Here is a 17,500-nt window from a genome sequence, read left to right as displayed (position 1 = left end):
TCTTCCTATTCCTTCTTAATCGTATTTGAAAAAATAAAAGGAAGCTACCTATTTTTATTTCATGCTACCTTTAAGACTGTATGTGCAAGCAATTTTAACACTGTTCCTTCTGGGTTAGCACAATTGTAAGAGAAGCATCATGTTATCATAAACCCACATAAATACTTCTGTATCTCTTAACGTGTATATATAGCATCTTGTAGCATACCAGACCAGTTTAGACCTACGCATGCCAGTTAAAAAACAGGATGTGCTTCTGCACCATACTTGAGACTGCATCTCATCTACAGTAATAATGCATATAGAATAGTGTACACTTACAGTTTCAAATACTGCAGCAATACTATTTAAAGGAAGTACAGAACATGGAGTGGCAGAGGTTGAGAGAAATACCTTAACTACACCATTTCATGCCATCCTAAAAAGGCACCTTGACTTCGTAGTTTGGTTTGTTCAATGGTTTTGTTTGTTTCTTGGTTTTGACATCTTTCTTGATGGAACTCAGTTTGAAAAATAACTTACAGAGAGAGGAGGAAGACAACCGTTCCTTCCAGGTTAACCACAACAGCCAGCGTCCTCCAGGAACGAATGAAGTACCCTAATAACGCATACTGGGCAATTCCCACAGCAAAGAACAAGCCACCAATAGATCCTAGCGTACAATTAGAAACAAAACAAAACATTATTACTCCTGTAAGGAACATTACCGACTCTCAACACATGGAATCAGACAAACTAACACTTCATTAAGAAAAGGTCACTCCACAATACAGGCAAAACCACAGCTATTTGACCAAAGAATATTGTGTCCTTCACCGATGCAGGGCAGAAGTATTACACCTAACTGCAAAGGTCACTACAAGCCCAAATCACTCTTCTGAATCCTCCTCACCCAAAGAAGCCCCATAAACAATTGAATCTTGCAATTCCAAATGTATGTTTCAGCTTTGTATGTGTAAAAATAAATACCATTAGAAAACTGGTACTTTCAGAAGTATGTAGTATTCATTTGTAGTTCTCATGATTTTCAAGATACTCTATTTTAAGACAATCTCAACATAGCACTTTTGGACTTCATCACAGACTGGATGAGGCCCCAGAGGCGTAACTGAACAATTTATGCACATCACATCTGAAGGACAGCTTCAAACCTAACAACCAAGACAGTTATAGGTGTTGATATCTTCTGTTCTAAATTCTAAGGTTGGTTACCGCATGGCAGCTGTCTCATCTTCCCATTATATAAAAACACTTTTGATTTTTTTGAGAACTGCCAGGAATGAAAGAACTGCTATTAGCACACAAACACTAAACTCCATTTAGCACAGTCCAACATTGTGATGGATAGAGCTCAGCTACTGCGAACTTTGGATGAGTAATTTAGCTGTCTAACATTCACAAGAGATGTTTCAACTGGACCTTTGTCAACTTCAGTGATGCAGAAATCTGAATGGCCCCAAGTCATCTAGTGTGTTTGTCTAAGGTTCATATTAGACAGAGCAAGACTCAGACTGTGGTCACACAGATGCTCAAGCAGAGTTAAATTTGCAGCTGCTATGGTGTTAGCTCTGCTGTGTCAACTGTGTAAAACTGAAATCTACCTGGCAGTAAAGACACTGGCACTCAAACTTTACCTGCTAATGCCCAGTAAGCAGTACCCACACACTCATTCAGTAGAACAAAGGCCACCAGTGACATCCCACCATTCATCATCCCTACCAAGAAGCGAGAGATGGCAAAGAATTCGTATGAGGGTGAGAATCCATTTGCAATGGCAAACAAGATGTCAAGAGCAAAACCTAGAAAACAAGGCAAAAGGTTCCATTTCAGAAGATTACCTAAAGAAAACCAGAAGCATTTATCAGTATCTTTACTTGAAGTTCAGTGGCATCTGTCCTAAGTAACACAATCAACAACTACAACACAGGTTTGGGCAGAAATTTAAGTACCTACAGTCAGTATCATAAACTGGGGGACACAAAAAGGAGTGGTTTCGGACAGCTAGTTTGCAGTCCTAAACCTTCAAATTCGGTTCACAACAGATTTTTTTCATATACTCAGAACTACTGTCTGGCTCCAGTTAAGTTGGTTTGATATTTATCCCCATACAGAAGAAACAGATGAAACACACGACCAAGTATCTCCTCTCATTTTTCAAAAGCAGTCTATGCAAACTAGTGATGAGAAACATTACCAGGGGTGGTATATGGGGAGTTTGCACTGCATAGCAAGCCCACCTTTATCTGCTTTGAATGAAGTTTTCCTTTAAGAAAAATAATCTGTTTCTAGCTCTACATGCTACCCTATTGACACACAACTTCATAAATACACCCATAAAACATGAAGTTCCAATTTTTGTTTGATCTGGGGACAATAAAAAAAGCTTTTGAGCTTTAAAACACAATGAAGAACACACATAAATAAAATTTACCTCCTGTCTGCATGATTTAATCAGTACAGCAAATTCCTAGCAGGTTATACATTAAGAACATCGCCAGTAAGTTATCAGGAATATTAATTGCAACATGTGGAGATCTCATGAGCATGATATGCATGAGTGTATGCCCATATGGTATGATACCTAAATACAGAACACCTCCCAGATATTCAGATGGTGACTGAACAAATACTAATTTCTTGCTCCTGCTTATATTCCTGAAGTATACTGGAAGGACAAAACAAAACCAAAAATTACAGCATATGATTCACTACTACATATTAAGCTCTTGGCAGAAACTGGGCTCTTGCCACCTCTTCAGAGCCACACCACCTCCACTTCATTCATGTTGTTAGGTGGCACTGGTTACCTGTGAGATAGACTTTCTTCCTCCCGAAGCGGTCAGAGAGCTGGCCAAAGGAGATGGCTCCAACGAACACACCACTGAAGTAGAAAGAACTGGCAGCACTCACTTTGTATGATGTGTTGCCGATTAAAAACCACTGGATGGAGGAAAAAGAGTGAATTAACCAGAATCCAAGCAGTTCAGCAATAGCTAATAGTTGGGGGGGGGGAATGACACATACTTGAAGGAAGATCAAGCTTTGTGTAAATATCCTTAGCATCACATTCAGTCGCCAAACACAACTCCTACTCGGTGGTACTAAACGAACTGCACAGTTCCTCCAAATCATGTGCAGTCTTTGATTCTAAAATCCAGGACAGATCCCTTGGAATACTGTCATTTTTGCAGCCTTCTCCCAGTCTTCCTTTTATCGCCTTTTCTCACATAAATCTAACTCAGACTCAGTCCTACCTCATGACACTAGTGTAGGTACACTATGCAAAAATAAAAATTGTGGTGTATGTCCAAAGATAATCCTGCATATGCTCCTCCTTATAGAATAACAGAATGGTTTGGGTTGGAAAGGACCTTAAGATCATCCAGTTCCAAACCCCTGCCATGCACAGGGGGGCCTCACACTAGACCATGTTACCCAAGGCTCCGTCCACCCTGGCCTTGAACACTGCCAGGGATGGAGCATTCACCACTTCTTTGGGCAATCTGTTCCAGTGCCTCACCACCCTCACAGTAAAGAACTTCTTCCTTGTACCTAACTTGAACTTCCTGTTTAATGTATATGCTTATACACTTCTTTACGAGTCTTGTCACTGAGAAACACTTTGGTAGCATTAGCCAAGTTTTCTGGCTAAATTTGCAAATACTCATCTCTTTTATAGTGTACTTCATGTCATTTCCAGTTCTTCTCCATTCTAAATACAAACCCGACCTGTTTGATTCTTACAGACTTCATGTCTCAGGTTAAACCTGACAGGAAATTTCCCTCCACACATCTGTAGAATGAACAGATGCCATGCTCTCACTGTTCAAAAGTGAGAGTTTTTAGAATACAAAAGGAAATACCTTGTGCTCTTTACTTTTGCTACTCTGCTTGTATCTTGAGATAATGTATCATTTTACTGACACCCAACTTTTCTTCCTCTGCTGGTAAACTCGTGATTATGTCATTATCCCTGTAATAACACTCTAATCTTCTCCTCATAATCTTCTCTTCCTCTACCAAAATCCCATTAGATATCCTTTCTAGCAAAGCTTGTATTATTTCAAAGCTCAGTTATGAACTACTTCACCATGCGTGCATAGCCATGCAATTAAACCTCACCAAGATTAGGGAGCTAGCAAAACAAAATCATTCAGAAGCTCCAAGAAAATAACTTGCTTACTCTCAGTATATGCTTCATTTTGAATTGTCACTTTAATGGTGAGGTGTTTACTGATACAGTAGGTAATGTGCCCATAAAGCATCAACATTGACAAAATTCACTTCTAAAACCAACCACGTGACCAGAAATCAGCTTTAGAAGCCTCTCTAGATTTTAAAATCAATTCTCAGAAAAATACATTTGTACAATAATAGCAGATGAGATTAATTTTATCTTGAAATAACATGGCCAGTGTGCTCTGTAAGAGTTAGAAGAATCAGACCCTAACTTTCAGTATACAAAAGCTGCCAGAACTCAAACTCGAGACGCTTTCTGAATCATTCAGGGATTAACTCATAATTTGGTTGCAAAGCAATATTTGAGCTGCAAATTAATCTCAACAGCTATGCAGCCCTTTAAAGGGCTCTAGGCTTTCCTCTTCTACATAAAGCATGTTACATACATATGTTTGATTTTCACAACTTAACCTTTTTACATTGGATTATATTTCAGTGTCGGTTTTCAATGGTCCCCTTATTCAGACGTAACGCCACAAAACATGCATGAAAAACATCCTCCTCAAATGTAGAAAAGACTTCTTTATACATCAGTAATGAAATTAGTGATGAGAACCACCAAGTAAGTGTGATCTCACTTTTTTAGCACATAACTTCCAAATACACCACATACTCAGGTAAAAACCTTTAAGGAAATGTATTTTAACAGTTGGAAATGGGAGAGGTAACAAGATTTTATACACATGGGCCTTTATTGAGAAGTTTGTTAAGGAGCTAAAAAGCAGGATCTACAGAAGTTAGCTTGGGATTTCTTTTTGGTTTGTATTTTTCAAGTAAACTTTGTTCTTTACCTGCATTTCTTATTTATGCAACTAAAATGCACAAGAATATAAAGTTTAAGTCCTAAAGCATTCATAGGCTCCACAAACGTGTCTGACTTGTCAAGTTGAAGATTCTTGGATAAATAACAAGCAAAAAAGAAAAAGCTTAGAGAAAGTTTGAAAACCTTTCTGAGCTTTAAATCACGCTTAAGAAATTCCACCACTCATTAGGATTTTAAATTAAATTGTGGCATATATACTCATACTCTCTTTATTACGAGAATGAGCAGCAATACCTGTTGTACATAACTGCTTGGAACTGTTTCAAAGCTAGCAGCTTTTACTAATGTGCTCCTAACCAATAAAGTTAAGTGCTTTGCAGGGCTACTTCAAATTGCATTAATACCTCTGGACAACACCCCTGAATTATCAAGTGGTACTACACTCAACTCAACTGTACAGCTCTAAATTCAGGTCTTTCAGAGATGTACTCAGGGCTCTTTCACAGAAGAATTTGACATTCACAGAGACTGAAGGGCCCAGGAAGGAACGGTGTTGCACAAATCAGTGCAGAGTCTTGAATCATTTCTGTAGGGACTGTGGCTAGATTATGAAAGAAGACACAAAACACAAAGGCTATGCCAATCAGGCTAAAGCTTGTTTGGAGATAGAATGGGAGGAGCTGCTTTGTCCACCTGATTCCCCACAGATCACATCTTCCCTCATATTTGGAGCTGCAAAAACTGCAGAAGCATCTTCCTCTCCAGTTCCTCCACCGCTTGCTCACTGCATGAGGGATGCACTACACGCACCTGACCTTAGCAAGGGAATCACAAGAGGTGGCCAAAAAGAGCTCAGGGTCCATAATGGATTTTGAGCATGCTAGGATGACAAATGGCATGATTCCAGCTCAGTTGTAGAACCAGACTACAGGCTACGTAACTTTGACATGGAAGAAGTGGGAAGTTTTGGAGCAGAACTTTGCTCAAGATCTGAACAGTAAAGTAAAGCTAGTTTTTGTTCCTGCTACAGATAGGAGTAGATTACCTGTTCTCGACCTGGAGGTAGCACCCATTTCACTTGTTAACCAAAACGCGCATTAGTATGACAGCAAGAAGCAGTACAACCAGCCCCTTGTTACCAATCCAGTAAGATTTCCTGCTCACACATGAGGCAGCAAAACCCATTTCAGACTTACCTCAGAGACTATCGATGTGAAGCTGCTGCTGAAGTGTACGTGCTTATGCACCTCACTGCCATTGGCGGTCAGAAGCCATTCCCCAAAAGCTCTCTGCTCGCTCACTGACTGGTTGCCATGGCTCTGATTAGCTGAGAGCTCTTGGAGATCCCAGTGGTAGGGAGGAGTTGCGCCCACCAACGCGATGAGGATGGCTTCAGTGGCCACATAGAGCTGGCATAAAAGACAAAACCCATCAAAGATGCTAAACATGAATCATCTGTGGCTGCATCAAATCCATATTAAGAAATAATCCTATTTTATATTCACCTTCTATCAATACAAGGTGCCATGTATAGCCCCCATTACCAAATATCACACACTACAGAACCACAACACAGTGGTTTATTGCACTTGTTAATCTGTTGATTATTGGAGAGAAAAGAAGTTCCCCTCCTGACACCCTTCCCTCAGTCAGAGGCCCCCTAACTCACACACAGCAAGTAAACCATCTGGATATTATTAGTACTAAGGAGATAAAATAAAACTGTTATTTAATGCAAGTATATTACTCTGTTGTATCCTCTTCTTCCACCTGTGTTGTTCATTTCTCTAATTTGATATTTGGAACAGATCTGCTCCTCATTGTCCCTTATCTAAACTTCCCCAGTTTTACCAAAATTAATTCTTTCCTTTTTTTTTTTTTAATCTTCTGTGAACCTCTTTTACTGTAAAAAAATAAAAATAAAAAATTTGTACTGACACGAGGTCTAAATAAAGCAAATTAACAGTTTTGGCACTGTTTAGGAAAGAATAAATAAAATTGCTGGAAACCAGACATTTCAAGCCTGGTATAGAGCTGCCCCACTGCTGACTGTGAATGATGAGCATTCACAGGCCACTGCTTTAACAGACTACATTACAACTGGCTTAAAACCCACGTGCTTTTAGACCTGTTGGAACACAGAAGTGGCACAAGTTCTACAACACAAGACAATATAAAGGCTGAGAGACAAAAAGAGTTGCTGGTAACAACACAAAGACCCCTTACTCGCCAAATAAAACCACCTCTTGTCTCAAGCTCTCACTGTGGAACAGTAACCCAACACAGTATCTCCTGAAAAACAAGCAAACAAAAAGTCCTGTCACTTATCCTGCTATGTCTCCCATTAAAAAAAACCCCAAACCCTCAGGCATGTCACTCCATCCCTCAAACCCCACTTCAGCCACCTCCTGAATGCAGTCCTTGCTCTGCTCTTAGCACCTCCTCCATTTGTTCTTGGGAAGAATGTACCTGCAGGGAGGTGTTCTCTCAGAAGGCTGCTACAAAAACAAGTCTCAAACCTGGAAAGACCACAGATAGGCACAAAAAAAAGTCTGAGGAGCGCTGAATTTTGATGTAAGCACCCCCAGGTAATCTGATTCTGCTCTGTACAGCAGTTACACCCAGACCTAAAAGAGAATTGCCACTAAACTAACAGAGACCCTCTGAGTTATTACCTGAAAGCATTTTCTTTCCATGAGCTCCTTTTTGCATTCTACATGAGAAAACTATTTACCTCCCGCCACAGTTCAAGAAAATCAATCTGTTTCAACTTTTTAGCATGAAATTATTGAATAATCAAAATGAATTTAGAAGAAAATCCGCAATCTCTTTACTCTGTTATTAAGCTAAAGGACAACTAGACAGACTACGATGAAAAGTACAAGAACTCATCTAGGAAAGAAAGCAGTGACTGAGATTACATGGAGAAAGAGGTGTTAAAAAGCTAAGTGTCCATGTTGCTAGGGATGTGTGACTGCAGTACTCAAGAACAGTTTGAAATGAGAATTCCAGGTGATGATCTGTGATGCATCCCTGTGCTCTGACTCACTCAGACAATTCCGCATCAGGACTAAGTAATAACATCTTTGCTTTTGTCTTGTGAAATAATAAACATACTTTTGAAGTAGTTCAGGAAATGAAACCCTCAAAGCATTTGGTTTAGAGAGCACAAGCATAATGCTTTTCATTTTCGTTTGAGGTGAAACCTACCCCACCTGCAAAAAACTAAATCAAAATACAAGTGGCAGCAGCACACAAAGAAACACTACAGATGGTTTTTAATGAAAAAAATTTACCCTTAAGCATCCTAGTGGCTGCAGTAAGCAAGGATATGTAAGCAAAGATAGAAACACTTTCAACTGACCTGTTGAATCAGGAAATGCATGAATAGAGACATGTTTTGGTGTTATCCAATCGTAGGAATAGTCAAGAAAGTTAAATGACATTAAGCATCAAGACTCCTCAGTTGAACACCAGCAGTACAGCTCCATCAATGCCATGCCAGGAATGCCACTCCACTCTTTTTATGTAAAGAAGGACTTATATGAGGCCCAAGCAAAAAAAGTGCCAGAAGTTCCCATCCCAGTTTACAAATACATTACAAACCAGCCCAGGACTGAACTCTCTCAATGGCATTATAGGATAACATGAACAAAACATCAGGAACTGCTGGTAAAAGAAGGCAAAAATTTTGGGATGACAAGTAGCAGGCACAATGTAGTCCTGCTTCAACAAGCAGGATTATTCTTCTGTCTGCATTTCACCTTTCTCTCCTATCTTTCAGCCTGCTTTGGCTAAAAATATAACTGAGTCACAGCTTTGTAAGAGGTCAAAGTCCTCACCTTAGCACTCTGGTCTGGGACACTGCCAAAGAATAGTGGGTGAGCCTCTTGGTCTCAGAGGGAGTTCACCTAAGACTATGAGAAAAGCATTCTCAGCTGTGCCTCGACTTCCTTGCTACCAAAGGACTAAAGCTTTTAACATGGTAAAAAGATGCAATAAAAGCATAGACCGTATGCTAAATTCTGGTGTTTATTGCATCAGAAGTTTCTGACATTTAAATATCCAGACAAAAAGAAGGACATTGCTGGTATTTACTGCATGTAGTTCTGGTGTCCTCAGCATAAGAAGGACATGGAGCTGCTGGAACAAGTCCAGAGGAGGCCACGAGGATGCTCAGGGGCTGCAGCACTTCTCGTATGAAGACAGGCTGAGAAACTTGGGGCTGTTCAGCCTGGGGAAGAGAAGGCTGCGTGGAGACTTCAGAGCAGCTTCCAGTGTCTTAAGGGGTCTACAAGGATGCTGGAGAGGGACCCTTCATCAGGGACTGTAGTGATAGGACAAGGGGTGATGGGTTCAAACTGGAAAAAAAGGGGAAGTTCAGGTTAGATATAACGAAGAAGGTCTTTACTGTGAGCATGGTGAGGCACTGGAACAGGTTGCCCAAAGAAGTGGTGAATGCTCCATCCCTGGCAGTGTTAGGCCAAGTTAGACAGAGCCTTGGGTGACATGGTCCAGTGTGAGGTGTCCCTGCCCATGGCAGGGGGTTAGAAGAAGATGATCTTACGGTCCTTTCCAACCAAAGCTATTCCATGATTTTATGATGTGTATAAGCTGCACAAGCAGAAAGCTGGAATAAGCTATACATACAATTCTCTTCAGCTTTCCTTACCCAAGGATCTCAAAAGCTTCATTGTGCCTTCCAAGGCAAATTCTTAACACCCTTTCCCCTCAAAGCTCAGCGGGATTAGCAAAATAACCAGGTGAACTCAAATACAATGTTTAACCTGGTTAAATCCCAAACTTAGAGGTAATACTGTAAACAGACAAGACCTAGAAAACAGATCCTATTGCTCTAGAGGGACTCCAGTCCCACTGGGCTGACACTTTGAAACAGCAAGCAGAGGTTTTACTCAATGCAAACAATGTGCATGAAGCACTATAATACCTCTAGGCAATATGTAAAGGTGTATATAATTATATAGTAGGTGTATAGAGGTTAACTACTTCAGAAAACTCCCAAAACCAAGTTGATGGTGTGGCTTGCTTATGGAAAAACACAGATAATTTACTGCCTACAAAACACAGGAAATTAGACTGTGTACGCATGGAAATGGAAGGGAGATAATGTGTCATAATACAAATATTTTTAATCCATAGTCTTTGCTATGCAGTAGAATTATGTTAACTCCGAGGCTCACTTTCCAAGGGTGCTAAGAGGGCAGTCGGGCTAGGTGGAATATCTCAGCAGTCTACCAGGCTGAAAGCCATCTTCATTAATGCAGAAGATAGGATTGCTTCAGCTCCCACTGAATCCAAACACCAGCCACTGCAGAAAATATTTTATGTAACAATAACCTTATTGTTACCAATGTAAAAACATCTCCCCACACTCCATACGAAGACAACAATCACCACTGACATTGTGCCTCCCAGGCACCTTCCAACCCAGCTGTTAAAAAGACATTGCAAAAGCAAATTCAGCCACAGCTACAGAGCCCCAGAGCCAGTTCCTTCTGACAACTTCACTCTTTACACAGCACGCAGCCCTCACTTTTTAAAATAGATTCTTTTATTTTTTAATAGACACAACAATCTGCTTCCTTCCCTGTGCTGCTACGCCTTCAGAATGCCTTCTCCCAAAGCTCATGCATCTTGCTATGCCCATCAGCAGTAATTCTGTTAAGATCTTTACAACAGCACACTGAACAGGCATCTTCTAGGACTAGACAGAAATTGAAGTCAGCCTAGTAAGTTAAGCCACAAAAACTGACTGGATGGATGTGTTGATACAGATGTATACACACAGAACATGTGACTGCAATGTCTGAGTGAATCTAGTGATGATTAGAAGAGCAAAAGACCTAGCAGCTGTGAATGACACTTTGAGAACTACCTAAATAAAGAGCTCAATTACATGCGCTTTGCAGTTCAGATGCACCTGAAGAATGGAAGGTCCCAAAGCTGCAGCTCATGTTTGATGCCTCAAGCTCACTCTGACCACACTTTCCCCCTGAACACAAGCCATAAATTGGAGAGTGCACTGGGTTAGATTAAGACACAACAGAAGACTGAGATGTAGGCAGCTGATAAGGTATTCATGACACCCCCTTCACTCAGGATGATTTCTGGAAAAGTGACAAGAAGTTAACTATTTAAAAGAGTCTTAGCATCTAAATCATTGAAATTAAATGTAACAGGTGACTGAAGTAGTACACTTTCTCCCTTCAGAGATGTGCCATGCACAAATGGAGCAAATGGGTTTTCACTTAGAAGTTCCACCAATTTTGAGGTGGAGATATTCTTAGTTAAATGAGCAGCAGTATCTCTTTGTGTGATTAGTTTACATACTTACACTCACCTTGCTTATTTTGCTTCCCAAGCAGGACGTAAGCTATACCAAAAGAAGGAACTACATTCAGTGATGCAACTACTCTAAAAGGCTTCATCGCTTCTGCAAGTAAAGCCACACCATCCTTTAGCATGTTCCAAGTAAGATGCAATGCACAAAAAGATGTAGGAATAAGAAGCTTACCTCAAGAAATAAAAATTTTGGCCCCTCCTTTTTATGTCTGTATTCATGCCATGTTTGAAACCACACCTCTGTGTAAGAGGCTGCACATCTGACACACATTCTGTAACTTTCTTGAGAATCTGAGGGACTTAAAACTTTTACTTCTCCCATAGACATCAAGAAAAAAAGCCAAACAGGAAGGTAATCAAAGGAAGGTACACAGCAATTCTGTAAATCATTTTTCTATCTGCCACCTTGCTTACATACCTTACAGGTACTTATAGTTGAACTCAGGCACACTGCAAGTAATTTTGGGTAAACAGCATACCTGTCATGAAGCCTCTGGAATAACTTCAACACCCTATACTAGCAATCTGTGCTAAAGCCACCTTTTCCCTTCATTTTAAATTGTTCATTACATTTCAGATTTGGTTTGTACTTTCTATTCAGATAAAGCCCTACTCAGGGACTGGGAATAAGTTGCCCAATGCATGATCACTTCTGGCTAGTTCAAAGAACAGCTTAACAGACTCACACAAATGTAAGTATTAAGCTAAGACTTGCCGACAAACTATTTTATTACCATCATTACAACTACAGAGTGATGTCTCATGCCACTAAAGACACAGAATGTGTATATGGGGGCGGTAGATAAAAATAATGCCAAGAAACAGAGTCATAGCCTTGTCAAAAAATGAAGCTATGCCTGGGATCACATCTCTATCCTATCTGCAGACAGGCACCACTACTGTAGAATTATTTTGGGACGAGCCTGCCTTACTTACGCCACAAGCCCCAGAATCTGCTTTCCCTTAAAACACTTGTGCAGTTGGGCTGTTTAAAAGCAGCTTTCTGCATTGGGATATTCCAATGATAGATATTATACATGATCTTGCTGCCAACAGCAAAGAGATATTAGCAGCACTACTCATTAGAGCTGCACTGCATCAAGAATGCCTTTGCCTTAAACCAAACTATTATTCAAGAAACTTGATGTTACCATCCTGTTTTTCCATCTTCCCTTCAGCTAATAATAAGTTGGAGAGAAAGAAACACCACCTTGGTAATTATCCAGACTGCTGTGCAATACACATTACCCAACTTCAGGCAAAACCTTTTTCAGCTGTGCAAACAATACCTCCCTTTTCAACTCCAACATGTTTTAACATGCCTTTTAATAGAGTAAAACACATTTCCATTCTCAGATTTCTGCAGGTTTAAAAGACACCATTCTTTAATAATGCTTCAATAGAATTTCTTCAGAAGGTAGTGAACACTTTTCTAGTAATCAATAGGTATCAAGCAATGACTTTTAGTTCAAAGTAATGTCCTAAGTATTCCAAGAGTTACCAGCTTCCCTTTATTCCTCTCTCACCCTCTTAAAGGTACAGTGGAAAGGCAAGACTAATCTGGCCTCAAATTCATGTTGTTAGACTATCCCTACATTCTTTCAGATAATTTCTGTCTTCAGGTAATTCCACAGATTTCAGGAAAAAAAAAAGTTTCTCTACATTAACTATTGTCACTCCATTATGAAGTTATTAGAACATTCCTAGAAGTCTTCCAAAGTCCCATTAAGTTGGTAGTGGCTAAGCCAGGATTACCTTAATACAATAACAGCTCAATGAGTTCATGAGTAACACTGGCAGGTAGCAGAGCAGTAATACAGATCGGCAAAGAAATGAAAGCAGCAGCCTGTAAGACTTACTTAATCTAGTTTTACACTGATGACGTGCAAACCCATTTTTGTGACTACAAGCAACCTGCAGGTTTTTCGCCACTGTCAGTAAGCTCATTCCACAGGTCAAGAACCAGTACACTGAAGCCCATTGACTACCATGTGGAAAGTCTCCCCCATGCAGACACAGTTGTTTGGTACAACTTGGCTGAAAGAAGCTCTGTGAGCTAAACTATGTTTGTAATTTGAATTCAGAGTCAAGAGACATCGGCATCTCAGTACGAGTACATGGCAGAAGTAGTTTACTGGAGCAATCTGTACGAGCAGAAAACCACTAAAATGTTGGAAAATACCTAGAAAGTATGAAATTCAAAAGATGAGAAAGATGAATCAATGAAAAGGCACAAAAGCCTTTCAAGGAAAGCAAGAACATCTGCTGGGGATCTTACGGGGCGGGGAAAGCAGAGTTTAAGCTCAGTATATCAGAATCAGTGATGAAGGGACTTGACACAGTAGACAAAAGCAGTTCACACCCATATGGTATTCTTATCTCTAAGTACATACAAAGGTTTTTTTTATACTAATAGCCAAATGTGAAAACACAAAGGAACTGAGGGAGAACATGGGAAGGGACAGGGAAACAAGCAATTGTGGCACCCATACCCACCTGGACAAAGCCCTCAAGAGCTTCCCGCTACAGACAAATGCCTGGATGAGCTTCCCTGCATGCACAGCTCTTGTCCCAGCCACGTGGTGAGCTGGTGGGTGAAGGAGTGAGGAAGTTGGGACCCTGAGCCCATGAGGGGCTACATAACTATACCTGACCACAGCTCAGATTCAACCGGGGTATAAAAGAGACCAGAGGCACATGGAGTCAGTCCTCCTTGGAGGAGTGGGCCTGAAGTTGGGGACTCTCCCCTTGGGTCAGTATACCATCCAAGGTAACATGACATGTTACCTCCCTTTTTAGGTGAGGGTGATTGCACATTTTGGATCACTGGCCCTAAAGTTTAAGAATCAGCAGTGTGGTGCCAAAACCATGGGACATACGGAATCTGCAGTCAGTGTTGGTGGAGCTTTGAGTTTGCACAAAAACTTCATTTAGCCTCAATTTACTGGTTCTGTGACAGCAATAAAAGAGAATAATCAGCTCATGGCAGAACCAGTGACAGAAACTAACAGCTCTTCTGCAGCCAGATGGTGCATCTTGTCCACTAAAGGAGCCCATGATTACCTAGCTCTATGGTGTCACATCCCAGTGACACATTATGTAACTTGGCACCAATAAAGGAACACAGAAAGCAATCAAACACCCAAGCAGGAACCAGTTGTGCAAGTCCAAATCTATTCACAGTCTGACAGACAAACTTCACATCCAAATCCTCTACAAACTCCTGCGCCTGCATGATCTGAAGCAAAGAACCCTATCAGTCAGGGGATGGTCCTCATTGGTAAAGTTCAAGAATTAAAGGTAACTTAAGAAGAAAGAAAAAACAACCTGCAAACCTGATAACTTTTTTCCTTTAGTTATTCTGAATTAGTTCCAAGATTTGTAAAGATCTTTCTTTACTTCTTCCAGTAGAAATGCAAGCTAAACCAGTGAAGAGAAAACAAAGCAGGCATCTGAATTTTCTTTGGTCATAGAATCTGCTTAATACTTCTGTCTGGCCCCTAGCTGCCCAGAGAAGATTGGCGCTGTTCAGCATGGAGAAGAGAAGCTGTGCAGAGCCTTCAGAGCTGCTTCCAGTATCCTAAGGGGGCTACAAGGATGCTGGAGAAGGACTCTTCATCAGGGACTGTAGTGTCAAGAGGTGACGGGCTCAAACTGAAACAGGAAGTTCAGGTTAGACATAAGGAAGAAGTTCTTTACTGTGAGGGTGGCGAGGCACTGGAATGGGTTGCCTAAGGAAGTTGTGGATGCTCCACCCCTGGCAGTATTCAAGGCCAGGTTGGACAGAGCCTTAGGTGGCATGGCAGTGGCAGGGGGTTGAAACTAGGTGATCTTCAGGTCCTTTCCAACCCAAATCATTCTATGATTCAATGACACTTAAGTTTGTCCCCCTCTTCCCTCCTGCAGCTAGGTAGGTTTCCACAGTGGCAGTAACCCAGTGCTCCTCAGCCTAGCTGAAATCACTAACTGTTAAGCTTTAACACTGAGTAAACTAAACCTCTCTCAGATTCAAACTACACTTTATGTCTTGACCTAACTGTAGAGATGCACATATTATCCTCATCTCCCCTCTGCACCACAAGGGAGCGGGAACAAAGACAAAGCAAAGCTGAAAACAAAGACAAACCTGGCTGCAGAGCATATCACTTGGTCATGGAGCCTCTGAACAACATCATAGCTCTCCACTATTACTTTGGACTCCAATTTTATTATGAAACTTAAGAAAGCCACAGTTTTGCATCTCACAGATTACAAATGTGACTACCCAAAACGTAAAGCGTTGTGCCAAACACCTGATGCTGAGACCCTACATCTTAAGAGTTAAGTCAAGGCAAACCAAAGCACCATAACCAATCACAGCCCATCAACTGATTAGATGGGAGCTTCCGCACAGAGGTACCTGTGACCTCTGCTTTTTAAACGCTTCCACCACAAACAAGCCACACACAACCTAGAATTCACTCCCCTAGGCCACCGACTCTAAGTTGCACAGGATTCCCAGCACAGCCTATGACAGCAGTCGCTGCCTTCCAGTCTAGCTCACGGAAATCTCAGTTTAATTCCACCCCACTGCAGCTCACAAACTGCACACTCCCAATTTGCTCACCGAGTGAGACAAAGCATAACCCTTAAGGCAACAGCCAGCGTCATGCACTCGCCCCACATTCACTTGGGTGCGTGCCCTCCTCCCGGCACCGCATCCCGTGGGGAAAGGGGCAGGACGGGCAGGCTATGTCTCACCTGCAGCAGCACGGCCAGCAGGACGCACAGGTACACCTGGTAGGGCCCCATCTGCCCCACCAGCGGGAACGCCTCCTCCACCTCCATCCCGCTCTCCCACCCGACGCGCAGCTCCGGCCGCCCGACAGCGCATTCCCGGCCCGGGGCGGGGCGCGGAGCGGAGCAGCCGCCGCGTCCTCACTGAAGAAGAGGAGCAGGAGGAAGAAAGGGCGGGATGCGGCACTCGCACGCAGGCGCCGGGATGGGGAGGAAACGGCCCGCCCCGGGCCGCGCGCGCAGAGATTCCTCCTTCCCGAGCGCCAGGCTGGGAAGCGGAAGCGCGGCCGCTGCCGCGTTCCTGGGATGAGGACCAGTGCAAGCGCACGTCCCCCGTGTTAAATGAGGGCGGGGGATGCTATTGGCTGCCCTCGGGGTCCGAAGGGGGGTGTGTGTGGAGGGATAAGGGCTCTGGGGTGGGTGTAAGGGATGTGAGGGATCTGGGGTGTGGATGGGCGAAGAGGTGTAAGGGATGTGAGGGAGATGTGAGGGATCAGGGGTGTGGGTGAGCCAAGAGGTGTAAGGGATGTGAGGGATCTGGGGTGTGGATGGGCGAGGAGGTGTAAGGGATGTGAGGGATCTGGGGTGTGGATGGGCGAGGAGGTGTAAGGGATGTGTAAGAGGTCGTGTGTGTGTGTGTGTGTTTGTAAAAGTAAAGGACGTGTAAGGGATGTGAAGGGGTGTAAAGGACGTGTAAGGGGTCTGGGGGGTATGTAAAGGATGTGTGAGGGGTCTAGGAGCAGATGTATAAGGGGTGTAAGGGATCTGAGGGATGTGTGTGTAGGGATATGTGAGGGTTGTCAGGGAGGTGGCACAGAAGTGGCTGGGTGGCTTACAGTGAGCCAGACTGGGGAGATGGGTGCTAAGTGGTGGTGTGTGGTGTTCTTTATGAGGTGCAGCAGCTTTGGTCACAGTTGTTTGGAAGGGGAGGAGGACAAAGGCATTAATGCTGGACCCTTGATCGGACCAAGTCAGCATGCTGGCCCTGTGTGCTTGGCAGGAAGGCTAGTCTGGGTTCATTGTGGTTCTAGGTGTTGTGGCATTCTCCATACAGCAGCTTAGCCCTGATCTGGTTTCATCAGAAGAGCGCAGCTAAGTTACAGTCTGCCCTTGGTGGTATTGCATCTTTACTGAACAGTGCTAGCCCTGTGTGTGGGAAGCTGTACCCACATAGTTCATGTTTCTTGCATACCTCAACACACTGCTGACATACCTCAACTGTGATTATACTTCATAGCATATGTGCTGGTAGTTGAAAAAAGTGCATTTTATATGAAACTGCTGTAGCTAGAGTTCAGTTCTGGACCTACACAGATTGTGATGCTCCTGCTTTAATGCCTAATGAGGACATGACTGTCA

General features: G+C 42.4%; 1 protein-coding gene across 3 annotated transcripts in view; it reads right to left on the bottom strand.

Moving 5' to 3' along the window:
• The window catches only part of SLC22A15 (solute carrier family 22 member 15), a 38,263-nt gene extending 21,824 nt beyond the window's left edge, over nt 1–16,439 (bottom strand). For all 3 annotated transcript variants that reach the window (XM_062632874.1, XM_062632891.1, XM_062632882.1), the window contains exons 1-5: nt 16,106–16,439; nt 6,199–6,411; nt 2,808–2,940; nt 1,635–1,799; nt 523–652 (exon numbers count right to left, since the gene is read on the bottom strand). In XM_062632874.1, the coding sequence (XP_062488858.1) occupies nt 523–652; nt 1,635–1,799; nt 2,808–2,940; nt 6,199–6,411; nt 16,106–16,192 (728 nt within the window). In that variant the 5' untranslated portion in view covers nt 16,193–16,439. The remainder of the gene's footprint in view (nt 1–522; nt 653–1,634; nt 1,800–2,807; nt 2,941–6,198; nt 6,412–16,105) is intronic.
• Nucleotides 16,440–17,500: the final 1,061 nt, after the last annotated feature.

This window comes from Pezoporus occidentalis, unplaced genomic scaffold, assembly GCF_034315485.1.
Source record: "Pezoporus occidentalis ecotype Australia unplaced genomic scaffold, CSIRO_AGI_Poc_V1 ctg111, whole genome shotgun sequence".
NCBI lineage: Eukaryota > Metazoa > Chordata > Aves > Psittaciformes > Psittacidae > Pezoporus > Pezoporus occidentalis.
This window is presented reverse-complemented; position numbering and strand designations above follow the sequence as displayed.